Raw genomic sequence first — 18297 nt, 5'->3', positions numbered from 1 at the left:
CAGAATGTGGAGTGGGTGTTATTTCAATCATAGAAATAGAATTCATAGAATGGATATTTTTTGTATTTTTTATTTAACCTTTATTTAACTTGGTAAGTCAGTTAAGAACAAATTCTTATTTACAATGACGGCCTACCAAAAGGCCTCCTGCTGGGATAATATATATATATATATTAGGACAAAGCACACATCACAATGAGACAACACTACATACAGAGACCTAAAACGACAACAACATAGCAAGGCAGCAACACATGACAACACAGCATTGTAGCAACATAACAACAACATGGTAGCAACACAACATGGTAGCAGCACAAAACATAGTACAAACATTATTGGGCACAGACAACAGCACAAAGGGTAAGAAGGTAGGGACAACAATACATCATGTTTTGGTCTTTGAATGAAGAGATTGAGATAAAACTGTCAAGTTTGAGTATTTGTTGCAGCTCGTTCCAGTTTCTAGCTGCAGCGAACTGAAAAGACGATCGACCCAGGGATGTGTGTGCTTTGGGTTCCTTTAACAGAATATGACTGGCAGAATGGATGTTGTATGTGGAGGATGAGGGCTGCAATAGATATCTCAGATAGGGGGGAGTGAGGCCTAAGAGGGTTTTATAAATGAGCATCAACCAGTGGGTCTTGCGACGGGTATACAGAGATGACCAGTTTACAAAGAAGTATAGAGTGCAGGGATGTGTCCTATAAAGAGCATTGGTGGCAAATCTGATGGCCGAATGGTAAAGAACATCTAGCAGCTCGAGAGAGCAACCTTACCTGCTGATCTATAAATTATGTCTCCATAATCTAGCATAGGGCTGGGCGGTATACCGTTTTTAGCAAAATACCGGTATTGATGCACAGACCAGTTTGAGTTTTTACTTTATCTTCTATACCGGTATTTTAATGTTTGGTTTGTTAAATGTGATATGCAGTGTGTAACGTCCATTTTTATGGTTTACTTCGCTACTTGAGTCATCTCTCTCCACTCTCACTATGCCGTTTTCCACACAGACCTAGCCAGGCCCCCTGTCACTCAAGGAGCGCATTTGATGTTCCTCAACCACGAGACTCCTGCGTTCAGTCTGCATGGTCAATGATGATAACGAAGCAGTTGTCACTTTGCTTCTTAATATAAATCTACTATAATTACACTATTAGCTTGTGTTTCTCATATCTGCAAACAGCTAGTTCACTTTTCTTAGCAAGTTGTTCCTAAATCTTGTTAGCCGCTAAGCGCTAGCTAGCTAATAAATGTACTGTAGCGACCCTGGGTTTATAAGCGCGGATATCGACTCTGCCGCTTCAGCATGCTTTTGCGGCACAGTCGATAGCGAGCTGGACTTCAGGCTTGAAGGTTGAGGGTTCGAGACCTGCTCCCTGCCTGTTTCATTACAGTACTGAGTAAGAGCAAGCATAATGAGCTATACAACCTGTTAATACCAGTGATTGTGTAGACCTAAATCAGCATGTTGTTTGTGCAACAGTGTCTTCTAAATTAAAGAGGTAAACGCAAAGCAAGAATATGTTAGCTACATGAAGTAGCTAAGAGAACATTAAATGTAGCCTTAGATTATAGGGTCCCCTAGGAAACACAGGAAACACCTATCAACACATCAGTTCTTACCCTGTCACAATAACTCCTCCCTGGCATTTTCATTCGTCATGTCAAACAACACTGTTTTAAAAGTGCCCACTATTATATTCTATATAATTAGAATAGACATTCTATTCCCATGATTCCAACAGTTAACCAAAGTGTTTTGCTCTAAATGGCAAGTCAAATTGCAAAATTTGGTTAAAAATAAGGCCCAGATTATTTGCCCATATTGTGCAGCCCGACGTGGCAGTGTGGATATGATCTCAAATGCAGACATTTATGAAAATTATGACTTTTTGGGGTCTGAAGTTTAATTGAACAGTATAAAACAATCAGAATGGAGAAAGCCCCATTGAAATCACTTAGAATGTATGTGTTGCCACCCTAAGGTCATGCACTACTCATAAAGCAAAATTAGAACTTTTATTATAAAAAATATATATAAAATACCGTCAAATACTGTCAATTTAAAAGAAAAAAAATATACTGTGATATAATATTTTGGCCGTATCGCCCAGCCCTAATCTGGTGGTCATCTGAATCAGGGTTAGTTTGGCAGCTGGGGTGAAAGAGGAGCGATTACGATAGAGGAAACCAAGTCTAGATTTAACTTTAGGCTGCAGCTTTGATATGTGCTGAGAGAAGGACAGTGTACCGTCTAGCCATACTCCCAAGTACTTGTATAAGGTGACTACCTCAAGCTGTAAACCCTCAGAAGTGGTAATTACACCTGTGGGGAGAGGGGCGTTTTTCTTACCAAACCACATGACATATCCATTCAGACCCCTTCAATTTGGTTGGTACATCATTGAAATTGAAATTTTAATAGCCCCGTAACATCAAAGACCCTCCATCATATTTTACAGTAGGTATGGGATTCTTTTCTGCTCATGCATTCTCATTTCTACTCAAAACCCACCACTGGTGGTGCATGACCAAAGAGCTCTATTTTCACATCATCAAACAAATGTTAATGCCTGATGTTTGCTAAACAGCATTGGCACTTGGAGTGGAACCGGTGCTTTGGTCAAAGGATATGGAGAAAAAAAAGCTCTATGGTCTCGTACGCCATTGGTGGGTTTGGCATCAAAATGAGAATGCATGAACAGAAAAGAACCCCATACCTACTGTAAAATATGGTGGTGGATCTTTGATGTTATGGGGCTATTTGGCTTCCACTGGTCCTGGGACCCTTGTTAAGCTCAACGGCATCATGCGCTGTACCAGGATATGTGCGCAAAAACCTGGTTGCCTTTGCCAGGAGCCGGAACTTGGCCGCATGTAGATTTTCCAGAAAGACAATAGCCCCAAGCACACATCAAAATCCACAAAGAAATGGTTCATTGGCAACATAACCAACATTTTACAATTGCCATCTCAGTCTCCTTACAAACCTGTGGTTTGAATTGAAGAGGATAGTCCATAAACACAGATGAAAGATATCAAGCATCTGTCAGGATTCTGTCTAAGATCCTTCCCAATGTGTTTTCCAGCTCATAAAACATTGTAGGCTCAGTGCCGTTATCCTCGCAAGGTGAAGTATTGAAAACAGGGGTGTCTAATTTTGCCCCCTACCTTTTTTGAGAAAAAATAAATTACATACAGTGGGGGAAAAAAGTATTTAGTCAGCCACCAATTGTGCAAGTACTCCCACTTAAAAAGATGAGAGAGGCCTGCAATTTCCATCATAGGTACACTTCAACTATGACAGACAAAATGAGAAAAAAAATCCAGAAAATCACATTTTAATTAATTAATTTGCAAATGATGGTGGAAAATAAGTATTTGGTTACCTACAAACAAGCAAGATTTCTGACTCTCACAGACCCGTAACTTCTTCTTTAAGAGGCTCCTCTGTCCTCCACTCGTTACCTGTATTAATGGCACCTGTTTGAACTTGTTATCAGTATAAAAGACACCTGTCCACAACCTCAAACAGTCACACTCCAAACTCCACTATGGCCAAGACCAAAGAGCTGTCAAAGGACACCAGAAACAAAATTGTAGACCTGCACCAGGCTGGGAAGACTGAATCTGCAACAGGTAAGCAGCTTGGTTTGAAGAAATCAACTGTGGGAGCAATTATTAGGAAATGGAAGACATACAAGACTACTGATAATCTCCCTCGATCTGGGGCTCCACGCAAGATCTCACCCCGTGGGGTCAAAATGTTCACAAGAACGGTGAGCAAAAATCCGACAACCACACCTTGTGAATGACCTGCAGAGAGCTGGGACCAAAGTAACAAAGCCTACCATCAGTAACACATTACGCCGCCAGGGACTCAAATTCTGCAGTGCCAGACGTGTCCCCCTGCTTTAGCCAGTACATGTCCAGGCCCGTCTGAAGTTTGCTAGAGAGCATTTGGATGATCCAGAAGAAGATTGGGAGAATGTCATATGGTCAGATGAAACCAAAATAGAACCTTTTGGTAAAAACTCAACTCGTCGTGTTTGGAGGACAAAGAAGGCCATACCTACTGTGAAGCATGGGGGTGGAAGCGTCATGCTTTAGGGCTGTTTTTCTGCAAAGGGACCAGGACGACTGATCCGTGTAAAGGAAAGAATGAATGGGGCCATGTATCGTGAGATTTTGAGTGAAAACCTCCTTCCATCAGCAAGGGCATTGAAGATGAAACGTGGCTGGGTCTTTCAGCATGACAATGATCCCAAACACACCGCCCGGGCAACGAAGGAGTGGCTTTGTAAGAAGCATTTCAAGGTCCTGGAGTGGCCTAGCCAGTCTCCAGATCTCAACCCCATAGAAAATCTTTGGGGGGAGTTGAATGTCCGTGTTGCCCAGCAGCAGCCCCAAAACATCACTGCTCTAGAGGAGATCTGCATGGAGGAATGGGCCAAAATACCAGCAACAGTGTGTGAAATTCTTACAGAAAACGTTTGACCTCTGTCATTGCCAACAAAGGGTATATAGCAAAGTATTGAGATAAACTTTTGTTATTGACCAAATACTTATTTTCCACCATAATTTGCAAATAAATTAATAAAAAATCCTACAATGTGATTTTCTGGATTTTTTTTCCTCATTTTGTCTGTCATATTTGAAGTGTACCTATGATGAAAATTACAGGCCTCTCTCATCTTTTTAAGTGGGAGAACTTGCACAATTGGTGGCTGACTAAATACTTTTTTTGCCCCACTGTATAAAAAACTTTCTGAGCAATTGTATTAGTTTAAAATAATATTTCCCTGTTTTTTTAAATGTTTTTTTTGCCTATAATATAGCGCAGTATTTGAATTGTTTTATACAGTAATTTCTGCTGATCTTTATCAATGCTGTCAATAATGGAAGATGGAAGATTCACAGTATCATTTAAAACAATTGATATTCCAATTCAAGTCATCATTCTCTGATGTGTGGACCATCTTTGTGTGTGGACCAACCATCTTTGTGCTACCATTTTAAAGTTAAAACAAAAAATAGATGTACTAAAATCAGCCAAAACATGACATCCACCCTGTATTCAAGGGCATGCTGTGGGCATAACACAAACACCTCAGATTATGAAAAATAGGGTCTAAACTGCAACACTGCAGCTATTGAAATCAAATGGAGCGACCCTATATTGACCGAGTTCTAGAGTAGCCTTTTCAATCCCCCTACTCAGTTAATTTCTCTATCACAATTGGTAGACTATTCTGTGAGGGGTTACTGCAAATAGTAAAATTCCAAGCATTTAACCAGAACAACGTGATTGTCTGGTTTTATTTTTCAGGCCTTGTAAATGTTTGATTGTTACTGGAAATAGGAACTAGGCGGTTGGGCTGTCAGTGGTATGTGTTTTTGTTGTTCATGACCATGTTTTTGGAAAAGTGTAGCCACCAGTATTCACCTGTTCTCATTATTTGATAACAGTGCAGGTCCATTTCATCTCAAGTTACATTACAGAGTTGAGTGTAAAACAGCTAAGCGCTCATGTTGATGCAAGTGGTCATCAATCTCTTCAGCTAGAATCAAAGTCATTTTGTTCACCTAAGGTCTTAATTCAGTTGAACCATTGTAGTAAACACATTCTCCCCATCTCTGTAGAATCTACCTCTTTTCAGAAAAATATGTTTCTTTGCGCTCGCTGCTTGAGTAGTAAACATTGCTATGGTGGGCTGAATTAAATTCTAGAAATCTTTCTTTACGTGTTGTGTGAAAGGTGTGATCATTCTGGTCTTTCTCAGGGGATATCATCTTCAACGCACGGGATCCAGAACTACCTCCAGATTTCATATTTGGAGAGGATGCAGAATTCCTGCCAGAACCCTCCGAACTCCCAGTGAGTACAATTCCCCACCTCATTCATTTCCCACAATTCCCGACAGCTGAGCCAATTCAACACCCTGGCCAAATGTGAATGACTCACCAAGTTGCTGCTCAGACAGGTTCAATGTGGTGAGCAATAGAAGGCAGATGACTCTGCTGCTCTGGTTTATGGTCCAAATGTTTGGACCATTCTGTTGTTTTGACGCGCTTTTATCTGGAACTCAAGTACCGTTATTGATATGTGAGGATGAGTAAGCAGCCATATTGACCCCATGACCTCCAATGTTCTGTTGAAAAGGCGTTGGTGCGTTGCGTAATCACTTCTTCTGTATGTGCTGGCCTGCATGGCCTCCTCCCTTCTTTAGAAAACTGTCGATTGCGACAAGTGTGGTTCAGACTGCCTAAAAATAGTTTCCTTATACATTAGCTAAATAATTAGCTTAGATTGCACACTAAGATATTTAGACACGTACTTATTATAATACTCAAGACATACAGCAATCAAGTGTTTCTTCTTGAAAAATGAAAAAAATATAATTTCCACCTACAGAAATAAGCCCGGTAACACAATATTAAAATTAAAATTATTTTTTTTACATATGTTACCAGGTACATTGCCTTCGGTAAGTATTCAGACCACATTGTGTTACGTTACAGCCTTATTCTAAAATTTATTAAATTGTTTTTCCCGATCATCGGTCTACACACAATACCCCATGATGACAAAGCAAAAACTGAAGTTTTTTTTGTAATTTTTGCTAATTTAGTAAAAAATTAAAAACTGAAATATACATGAACATAAGTATTCAGACCCTTTACTCAGTACTTTGTTGAAGCACCTTTACAGCATCGAGTCTTTTTGGGTATGACGCTACAAGCTTGGCACACTTGTATTTGGGGAGTTTCTCCCATTTTTCTCTGCAGATCCTCTCAAGCTCTGTCAGGTTGGATGGGGAGCGTTGCTGCACAGCTTTTTTCAGGTCTCTCCACAGATGTTCGATTGGGTTCAAGTCCGGGCTCTGGCTGGGCCACTCAAGGACATTCAGAGACTTGTCCTGAAGCCACTCCTGCGTTGTCTTGGCCGTGTGCTTAGGGTCGTTGTCCTGTTAGAATGTGAACATTCGCCCCAGTCTGAGGTCTTGAGCGCTCTGGAGCAGGTTTTCATCAAGGATCTCTCTGTACTTTGCTCGATCCTGACTAGTCTGCTAGTCCCTGCCGCTGAAAAGCATCCTGATTCGTGGAGTGCTGCAGAGATGGTTGTCCTTCTGGAAGGTTCTCCCATCTCCACAGAGGAACTCTAGAGCTCTGTCAGAGTGATCATCGGCTTGGTCAATTCCCTGACCAAGGCCCTTCTCCCCCGATTGCTCAGTTTGGCTGGGCGGCCAGCTCTGGGAAGAGTCTTGGTGGTTCCAAACTTCTTCCATTTAAGAATGATGGAGGCCACTGTGTTCTTGGGGGATCTTCAATGCTCTGACGTGCATTGTCAGCTGGGGGAGCTTATATAGACAGGTGTCCAATCAATTGAATTTACCACAGTTGTAGAAACATCTCAAGGATGATCAATGGAAACGGGATGCACCTGAGCACAATTTCGAGTCTCATAGAAAAATATCTGAATACTTCTAAAAAAAAAGATACCTTATTTACATATACATTTGTGAAATGTGATTTTAAAACTAGTTAGCAATCTATTGATTAATTTTATGTCCCATAAAACTTAGCTTGACTTGGGGTATACCACCACCTGGTGTAAAACACCCCTGCATGTAATTTTCACAGAAACCACTTCATGTCACAATGTTTCCCCAAACACTTTCCCTGGTTCCCACTACTCTTGCGCAACTAAAAATGTAATCTGTCTCATCACAATTTAAGTCACTTCCAAAAAAGGATTTTGAGGTAGGGTGACGTTTTTTCTCAAGTTAACTTACAGTTGACATGTAGTCCCACTCTCCCCTATGCCCTCACTGCAAATTACAGAGTGGTAAGGTGCTTAACCATGCACTGCTTAAAACTCAGTGTTTTAAATGGTGCAGTTTGTGCATTTTTAGGAGTTGAGAACTAAATAGAGTAGGAATGGAAAGCTGGGATCTCCTTTTTTTTAACAAAGACTCTTCAACCTGCAGTTTTCCCCGCGATGGCAAAAATGTTATATATTTTTTCAATGTTATATATTTTTTTCCGTGTTATATGTTTTTGGGGCGTGGCAGCAATGATTTTTGCCGTGGCACAGCAACCACTGCTAAATGCCTGCAGCAGAAACACTGCAGCAATCTTTGGGAACGTTCTATTGTAGGTTGCTAGTCTGGACCAGATTTTTTTTTTAAACAAACAAAACAACAGTGTCCAACATAGGGATGACCTCAGCAAGCCAACCTGCCATTTTGTTGCATATATTGTCTCCCCAACAGGCTTAGCAGGTGTCTGTGAGTTAAGTTCAGGGTAGTTGGAAGACAGGGCATTTCACATGGGCGTCAACTCCCCAACACAGTCTAGGAACAAACGTATGACCTTGGAATCCACCAGCACACACACAACTGATTTATGGTAAAGTAATAAGAAGATAGTAAATGGAAGAGTTGAATGGCAACCAGGAATTATACATGGGGTTCGGCGCTCACTTGTTAATAGGTCTAATATGTTGTCCCTGTGGAAAACTCCCTGCTGGAAACGGATGCCAGACGAAGCACTGAGAGGCTTGGCAAGAGGCGGTTGTTATTGTTGCTATTACTACAGGGTCTTAAAGTTGTCCAAAGGGCTATTTTTAAAGCCACCTAACAGAGAGAAGTTAAATTCCCCAGCCTGTGAGAGTCTCGGAGACAAGGGGGGAGGTATTGCTCACTGTCTCGTAAAACAGCTGCACACATAAGGGGAAGCACCTCTGTCGCGTCAGTGTTTGGCAGCCCCTCTGTCTTTATTCTCTCTGTCTTTCTTGCCATGTTTTCTTAATCCTTACTTTTTCTCTACCCGGGATGTTTTTTCCCCCTCCTACTTGCTCCCCCTCTTTCTCCATCTTTAGTAAGTCTCGCCCTCCTGCTCTCTTACTCCATAAAACCCTGTTTTCTCAATGCTTCAGTTCATTTCCCATTTCCCACCATTGACTAGTATGCAGACCTCTTCGCCAGTAATCGTTATGAATCAGTTTGTGAACTGGAAACTTTAGGGTGGGAGTTTGGAAAGAGACAAATGTAAACCACTGAACCAGGTGACTGAGTAACTTATTTCCTCATAGGAAGAAGAACTTGCAGCAGCTGCATAAACCACATTTTGACTAACCCTTGGAAAAAGGAGCTAATTTGCCATTTTGCACTATTATCCTATTTGTAGAGTGGAGGGAAGGGAGGAGTATGTTTCAACATGGATATTCAGAGACTCATTTTCACCTGACGGCTTCTAGTCTGGTTCAAAGCTATAACGTAGTTTGTTGATGATCCTAATGAGTACAGGTGGTGCACACCGTTCATGTTACTTGGAAGAACATAGCCTCACAGTGGTGAGTGTACACACACATAATGTGGTTTGGCTCACTGTTCAAATGTTGCATTCATCTTTAGATCTCAGATGGAGATTTTGGACAAACAGGTTTCTTGGTGCATGCGCTCAGGACAGGAAGCTTAGAGACAGGAGAGTGCAGCAAGTGTAGGCTGCACAGTTCATCTAAGTACACACCCAAACACTTGCTACTGAATTGAACCATTAATCACTCCTCACTCTCTTGACCAAACAACCTATTTATGTAACAAACATGTCTACAACAGGACGCGGAGATTTTCCATTTAATCAACATCCCAACATGTAGCATACCTTTTGCCCGCAAACCGTCAATAAAAACATGTACTTAAAGTAGGGCTGGGAGATTATATTGAATTTATGTTTTAACTTGATGTTCCAAACGCCTGTATCGCAAGGTTCACATTTTTTTTCTTGTTTTTATATACGTTTGTCTCCTTCGCTCCTTCTGTGCTGTGTACACTGTGCACCTTCCCACTCGAACACAGACACCAAGCCCTTGCCACAAAATACACCTAAAACCTAGTGGTCAAACACAGAAATGGTTCCAATGGTTTGTTCACCGTTCATGTTTCCCATAGGGAAAATTACACTTCAAACAAGGTCTGTGTTTCATGTAGGCTTTCCCTGACTTGACGTTTTGATAATCATCTCAGGGACAAGGGGACTTTTATCAATATATTCAGTTATATTTACTCTCAGATTCGAAAATACCAATTCGCATCAAAGTAGACATCATGCAAGACTACATATCCGTACAAGCTACGGCATGTTCTCTCTAGCTGACACCTTTGCTGTCAGCTACTAGCCAAAATTATCTATTCCATATTTTAACTGATATTTGTTTGCTTATTTATGCATTTGGTGTTTACAGAATACTATCCTTGTAGCAGTCAGATATTTACAATATACCATGAATACTAGTAATTTTTGCAAAGACGCTAGCTGGCTACCTACCTAGAGGATATTAGCAACATGCCCTTATTTTACCAGATCCTCTTCTCCTTCAGCTGGTGGAGGTCTATATTTAATTCCTTAAAATGTCTGCCAACTATATAAACAAGGTGAAATCCATTTCAATTCATTGTGTTAGAATGCAATGCTGTATTAAAGCAATTCAGAACTAACTTGTTGACGTGTTCTGATGCAGATTCAAAGCCAGATTAACTGACATTATTGATTATAGTCTGCTGCTGGAAAAAACGTATGTGTTATGGCTTTGTACCCCCTACTATAATGTGGATAAAGAGTTACACAGAGGGTGTTCTATAATGGAAGCCTCTGAAATATTATAATCCAGTTAGAATCAGGAATTTCCCAGGGTAGCTGTTTAGGCCCCTTGTTTCTTTCAATTTTTACTAACGACATGCCACTGACTTTGAGTAAAGCCAGAGTGTCTATGTATGCGGATGACTCAACACTATACACATCAGCTACTACAGCGACTGAAATGACTGCATCACTCAACAAAGAGCAGAGTGGGTGGCAAGAAATAAGTTAGCCCTACATATTTCTAAAACAAAAGGCATTGTATTTGGAACAAAAAACTCACTAAACCCTAAACCTCAACTAAATCTTGTAATAACTAATGTGGATATTGAGCAAGTTGAGATGACTAAACTGCTTGGAGTAACCCTAGATTGTAAACTGTCATGGTCAAACATACTGATGCAGTAGTAGCTAAGATGGGGAGATGTCTGTCTATTATAAAGCTATCAACAAGGCAGGTCCTACAGGCCCTAGTTTTGTCGCACCTTGTCGACTGTTCAGTCGCGTGGGCTCAGAACAGGGCAGCACGGCTGGCCCTTGGATGTACACAGAGAGCTAATATTAATAATATGCATGTCAATTTCTCCTGGCTGAAAGTGGAGGAGAGATTGACTTCATCACTACTTTTATTTATGAGCGGTATTGACATGTTGAATGCACCGAGCTGTCTGTCTAAACTACTAGCACACAGCTCGGACAACCATGCATACCCGAAAAGACATGCCGCAAGAGGTCTCTTCACAGTCCCCAAGTCCAGAACAGACTATGGGAGGCACACAGTACTACATAGAGCCATGACTACATGGAACTCTATTCCACATGAAGTAATCAACGCAAGCAGTACAATTTGATTTAAAAACACAGATAAAAAAACACCTTATGGAACAGGTGGGACTGTGAAGCAGCACAAACATTGACACACACACACACACACACACACACACACACACACACACACAATAACATACGCACACACACACACACACACAATAACATACGCACTATACATACATATGGATTTAGTACTGTAGATATGTGGTAGTGTTGGAGTAGGGGCCTGAGGGCACACAGTGTGTTGTGAAATCTGTAAATGTATTGTAGTGTTTTTAAAATGTATGCCAAAGCTGCTGCAAAATACAAAAAACTAAATGCAGAATGTATCCATAATCATAAATGAACCCCAAAAATTACATTGTTTTAAAGAAATCCAAATAGTGAACAGTGGATCCATATGCCTTTTATACATAACATATAAACATCTTACTTGAAGTAAAGATACAATTATTTATTCTTCAATGGCACAAACCTGGGACATTATTACTAACTGAGAGCGCACAGTTTCTTCTGCTTTTTCATTATAGGAATTAGACCAGCACAGATAACACAATGTAAACCGCATACTATGATTTTTGGTGGGTGAGTTACAAATGGGAAAAACAACTGTAATATAAAATACTGTGTCAACTCCAGCAGAATGAGTAAGTTTTAAGACGGGCCTTGGTATGCGCCAAAATTCTCAGACTTCAATGGGAGTAGGGCGGCAAAATACACGGTTGACCAATGTGCAGAGTTCATCTTGTCAACCAATCAAACAATGTTGACAACAATCGAGCTGACAACTATCGGGACTGCTGGTCTCTACACACGGTAAGCAGATTTTCTCGCGGTTCAATTGTCGTTTACCGCGGCCCATGTGTAAGCACCTTTTATACGTCTTACTGAGTCTAGATGTTATCAAATCGGGAGAAGAACAAGTGAAGAAAGCAGCATAGGGAACATGGGTGAAGGTAGTGTAGGTTTATAAAGAGACAGTGCCTTTGGAAAGTATTGAGATCCCTTGACTTTTTCCAACGTTACAGACTTTTTCTAAAATGGATTAAATAAATAAAAATCCTCATCAATCTATCCACAATACCCCTTAATGACAAAGCAAAAACAGGTTTTTAGACATTTTTACTAATTTATTAAAAATAGAAAACAGAAATACCTTATTTACATAAGCATTCAGACCCTTTGCTATGAGACTCGAGCTCAGGGGCATCCTGTTTCCATTGATCATCCTTGAGATGTTTCTACAACTTGATCACAGTCCACCTGTTGTAAATTCAATTGATTGGACATGATTTGGAAAGGCACACAGCTGTTTTAATACAGTGCATGTCAGAGCAAAAACCAAGCCATAAGGTCGAAGGAATTAACCGTAGATCTCCCGAGACAGGATTGTGTCGAGGCACATCTGGGGATGGCTACCAAAACATTAAGGCAGCATTGAAGTTCCCAAGAACACTCAGGGAAATGACCAAGAACCCGATGGTCACTCTGACAGAGCTCCAGAGTTCCTCTGTGGAGATAGGAGAAACTTCCAGAAGGACAACCATCTCTGCAGCACTCCACCAATCATGCCTTTATGGTAGAGTGGCCAGACGGAAGCAATTTCTCAGTAAAAGGCACATTACAGCCCGCTTGGAGTTTGCCAAAAGACACCTAAAGTCTCTCAGACCATGAGAAATAAGATTCTCTGGTCTGATGAAACCAAGATTGAACTCTTTGGCCTAAATGCCAAGTGTCACATCTGGAGGAAACCTGGCACCATCCCTACGGTAAAGCATGGTAGTAGCAGCATCATGCTGTGGGGTGTTTTTCAGCACCAGGGACTGGGAGACTAGTCAGGATCGATGGAAAGATGAACGGGGCAAAGTACAGAGAGATCCTTGATGGAAACCTTCTCCAAAGCACACAGCCAAGACATCACAGAAATGGCTTCGGGACAAGTCGCTGAATAACCTTCAGTGGCCCAGCCAGAGCCCGGACTTGAACCTGATCAAACATCTCTGGAGAGACCTGAAAATAGCTGTGCAGGAACACTCACCGTCCAACCTGACAGAGCTTGAGAGAATCCGCAAAGAAGAATAACAGAAAGTCCCCAAATACAGGTGTGCCAAGGTTGTAGCGTCATACCCAAGAAGACTTGATGCTGTAATTGCTGCCAAAGGTGCTTCAACAAAGTAAGGGTCTGAATATTTAAGTAAATGTGATGTTTCAGATTTTTATTTTTATATATATTAGCAAAAATTCAAAAATTATGTTTTTGCTTTGCCATTGGGGGATTGTGTGTAGATTGATGAGGGGACAAACGTATTTAATCCATTTTAGAATAAGGATGTAACATAACAAAATGTGGAAATAGTCAACGGGTCTGAATACTTTCGGAATGCACTGTAAGATGGAGCTTTCCAAAGTGTTTGACTTTGAGTGACCATGGGGCATAAAATACATAGTGTGGAATAAGGGGTAACTAGAGGGATGGTTGGCCATGGAATAAACATAAAATGTGGTTCTAGTGTGCTTCTGTACCCCTTTTAGGGAGTTTCCACAAATTTAACATCTTTTGGGATTTTCAACAATGTAGAAACAAATTTATTTTTGTAAATTTAAGTTTACAATTTGACATTTCTAAAATAAAGACAAATGGCACCCAAAAAATGATTGGCACCCCGGAGCTAATACTTAGTTGCACAGCCTTTGGCCAAAATAACTGCAGAGAAATGCTTCAATGTTTGAGGGGTGAAACTTCTGCTTTCAGATCTCACCATAAGTTTTGTATGTGGATCAGATCTGGACTCTTCGCTGGCTACTCCAGAACAGTCAAGCATTTGTTCTTAAACCATTCTTGGCTGCTTTTTAATGTGTGATTAGGGTCGTCTTCCTCGAAGACCTACAACCTTCAATGGAGACCCGGTTTTTGTACACTGGGTTGAACATTGGACTTCAAAACACCTTGATATTCTGTTGATTTCATGATGACTTACACACATTCAAGGCCCCAATACCAAAGGCAGCAAAACAAACCCACAGCATTATCAAACCTCCCCATGTTTTCTTGTAGTGAGGGTGTTCTTTTCATTGAATGCTTCATTTGGTCATCTTAACCCCACAGCATTATCTCTCTGAAGTGAGGCAGTGACATAGTTTCACCAAAGTAATGTATCCCTTTCCATATAAACACTCTTTCCATCGAATGCTCCGCAGACGTACAGGATTGAAATTAACGCTACCAGCTCATCAACAGAACGATCCCAGGCAATGTCTACTTGCTCATTGTGCACCTCAGCCACAGTACAGTCCCTGATGTGCTGTAGCATGTCCATATCACATAAACAATGAAAGCTGGTGGAGTCCGTTGCTGATGTTTTTTTGCTTGAGAGGGCCTTCTCTCTCAGTGATGAGATTTTGTGCTGATAATCGTCCAGTAGCATTGTCACCAGCTTGTTCTATCCAAACGGTGCCATCCCTTCCTCTCTCCTGTGTCACCATTTCATTTGGTGGTGGTGCGGGCACCTGCTCAGTACGCACCGTTCAGAAGAATAATCATCAGAGATGTCATGATTTCTTCCCCGCCATCTGAGTTGCCATCTGAGTTGTTTTTGTACCTTCTAGCAGCGCTAACGCAGCATGTGCATCCATTTGTCTTGGTCTTCTTGCCGTTTTGGAAATGATGCATGCTCTCACTGTGTACAAGTAGGCCAGAGTATATTGATAAGATTATTATTTATTTTACCTTGATTTAACTAGGCAAGTCAGTTAAGAACAAATTTTTTTTTTTCGATGACGGCCTAGGAACAGAACGACAGCTCGGGGATTTGAACTTGCAACCTTTCCAACGCTCTAACCACTAGGCTATCCTGCCACCCCTAATTATGATTATCAACTGGGCACAGCACCTTGGTGGTTCCAAACTTCTTGCATTTAAGAATTATGGAGGCCACTGTGTTCTTGGGGACCTTCAATGCTGCAGGAATGTTTTGGTACCCTTCCCCAGATCTTTGCCTCAACACAATCCTGTCTCGGAGCTCTACGGACAATTCCTTCGACCTCGTGGCTTGGTTTTTGCTCTGACATGCACTGTCAACTGTGAGACTTTATATAGACAGGTGTGTGCATCCAAATCATGTCAAGTTGTAGAAAAATCTCAAGGATGAGCAATGGAAGCAGGAGGCATCTGAGCTCAATTTCAGGTCTCATAGCAAAGGGTCTGAATAATTGTTCTGAACTTGTTTTCACTTCATTGTGGGGTATTGTGTGTAGATTGAGTTTTTTATTTATTTAATCCATTTTAGAATAAGGCTGTAACGTAACAAAATGTGTAAAAAGTCAAGGGGTCTGAATACTTTCCGAATACACTGTACCACATGAAGGAAAGACTAATGGGTTTATTGAAGGAAAGAGAGAGTCGCTGTTTCATCCCTTTACGAGACTGACACATTTGTTTCGGCATAACCTAACGACTCAATCTTTGTTTTTAATTGGTGGTTATGTGCCTGCTGAACAAAGAGCGGTTATTTGCGGTGAGGAGCGTGCTGAGATAGTGGTTGGAATAGGCTGGAATACGTGATGTAATTACGACCATGGGAAACACTCCGAGACGGATAAAGCAATGAGGCAAATGTGATTGATGAGTAGGTCCTAAATGAAGCTGTGCTGGTCTTGAGTCTAGAGTCTTGAGTCTTTCCTTTGTGGGCGGGTGGATTGAGACTACGGTCTTGTCACCTTGCTGCCTTTATTTTATTGAGTGGGTAGGCTTGATTTTTTTTACATAGTGATTTTGGAAGACTTCAGACCAAATGTGATTCGCTTAGGTTGCATTGAAAGTAGAAATGCTGAATAGTGTTAACAGCACTTCACTTTCAATGTGGTTTCCATCCAGTCTACATAGCTCAACAGTGTTATAAACAGCCCAAATGGATGCCTTGTGGCCCGTCTTGGCTTCCTAATTGAGGTTAGTAGCTCGCTACTACCCTTTCAAAATACCATAATTAGCCCCCATCCAAGTCTATAAAGTTCCCTCGTTGAACTTGGCAGCCCCCCTGTTCTCATTGTTTCCCCTTAATTTCCCACCAGTCCACTGTGGGTCTACTCATCCAATAGAAGAGGTCTATGGGCCACACTCCTGCTAGCTGGTCCCACGCCTCTTAATTGTTGTAGAGGGGCTTGGCTTGAGAGGGAAGGGACTGACGTAGTACAATGGAGAGTGCTGTGGCTGTATGCACACACCCAAGCCCGATGACAGGAATAATTTGCGGAATGACCGCTAGGGAGCTGCTGGGAAGACGGAGGGAAGCGAGGAAACTGACAGGAAGGGAGGGAGAGGACTCATTTGGTCACGTGGCAGACTATGTAGTAGTGTACTAGACTGCATGCTGGTTCAAATTTAGATAACTATTTTTTTGTCTGTGATTTTGTAGGTTCAGTAGAGATTTTAATTTAAAATGATAGCCAGCATTGTTTTAATCAAAGTTTAAATGGTAACCCACATTTAAACTTTACTGAAACAAACAAGATTTTGTGGCATATGTTTGTAAGTTCTATGCTCTTGTCATCTTTCTGTAAAATGAGCGGCTTGGAACCAGTCCTGGCAGGCCGCTTAAGGTTTTTTTTTAATGCTTGGTGTCGGTAGACATTACATTTGGTTAAGTGGATTACAAAAATGTACTTGTGCCACGTCTGCACTTATCCATACTCCCTAATCTCCCTCTTCCCTCCACTCGTATGCCCCTCTGTCCCTCTTTGTGTCTGTAATTAGTCATTAGTCAGGTTGAGACCTGCCGAGACCTTTACTAAAACAACCCCTTGGGACGGGAGTTCCCCAGTGCTTTTCGACCACTGCGTGTGTGCGTGCGTGTGCGTGCGTGTGCGTGCGTGTGCTCAGGATTTATTCTGGATCAAAAGGGGCCTTAGGTGGTAGGCGCGGTTGGCACGGCTGCATTTACATTTTTTGGGGGAGGCTCTCATCTTTGCGGTGTAGACATTTTAGAATATATTTTTTTTACCAATTTACTGCAATTCTACACATTTCTCCATATAGTTGAGAAACATTTTTGCAGTTTTAACGCAAATTTCCTACAATTTTACACTTTGCCATGGAGCTGAGATACTATTTTTTTTAAAGTTTTAAATCTAATTTCCTGCAATTCGATGCATTTTGCCATGGCTAATGCTGTGTTGTTTTGCTCAAACATAATAACAAAATCATTACTGCTAATTGCATTGTTTTTGGAGTTTTAAATTCTCTGACTGTCTAGCTTTTATTTTGGTGATTGTTCATTCTCAAAGATTATATTATAATATTGTTTCTAGATACACTGTATATACAAAAGTATGTGGACACACCTTCAAGTTACTGGATTTGGCTATTTCAGCCATACCCGTTGCTTACAGGTGTATAAAATTGAGCACACAGCCATGCAATCTCCATAGACAAACATTGGCAGTATAATAGCCTTACTGAAGAGCTCAGTGTCTTTCAACATGGCACTGTCATATGATGGCACTTTTCCAACAAGTCAGTTCATCACATTTCTGTCCTGCTAGAGCTGCCCTGGTCAACTGTAAGTGCTGCTTTGTGATGTGGAAACGTCTAGGAGCAACACCGGCTCAGCTGTGAAGTGGTGGGCCACACAAGCTCACATAATGGGACCGCTGAGTGCTGAAGCGCGTAGCTTTCTAAAAATCTCTGTCCTCGGTTGCAACAATCACTACGAGTTCCAAACTGCCTCTAGAAGCAACGTCAGCACAATAACTGTTTGTTGGGAGCTTTATGGTTTCCACGGCCGAGCGGCCGCACACAAGCCCAAGATCACCATGCGCAA

General features: G+C 41.3%; 1 protein-coding gene across 4 annotated transcripts in view; it reads left to right on the top strand.

The window, feature by feature from the left end:
• The window catches only part of babam2 (BRISC and BRCA1 A complex member 2), a 198737-nt gene that overhangs the window by 26922 nt on the left and 153518 nt on the right, over nt 1–18297 (top strand). For all 4 annotated transcript variants that reach the window (XR_016491855.1, XR_016491854.1, XM_021584324.3 and 1 more), the window contains exon 4: nt 5791–5885. Coding sequence is in view for 2 of the 4 variants with exons in the window: in XM_021584324.3 (XP_021439999.1) it covers nt 5791–5885 (95 nt within the window). In the remaining 2 variants the exon portion in view is untranslated. The remainder of the gene's footprint in view (nt 1–5790; nt 5886–18297) is intronic.

The sequence above is a fragment of the Oncorhynchus mykiss genome, chromosome 25 (genome assembly GCF_057628025.1).
Source record: "Oncorhynchus mykiss isolate SJ-2025 chromosome 25, ASM5762802v1, whole genome shotgun sequence".
Taxonomy (NCBI): Eukaryota; Metazoa; Chordata; class Actinopteri; order Salmoniformes; family Salmonidae; genus Oncorhynchus; species Oncorhynchus mykiss.
The sequence above is the reverse complement of the archived record's forward strand: the minus strand, read 5'-3'. Positions and strand labels throughout refer to the sequence as shown.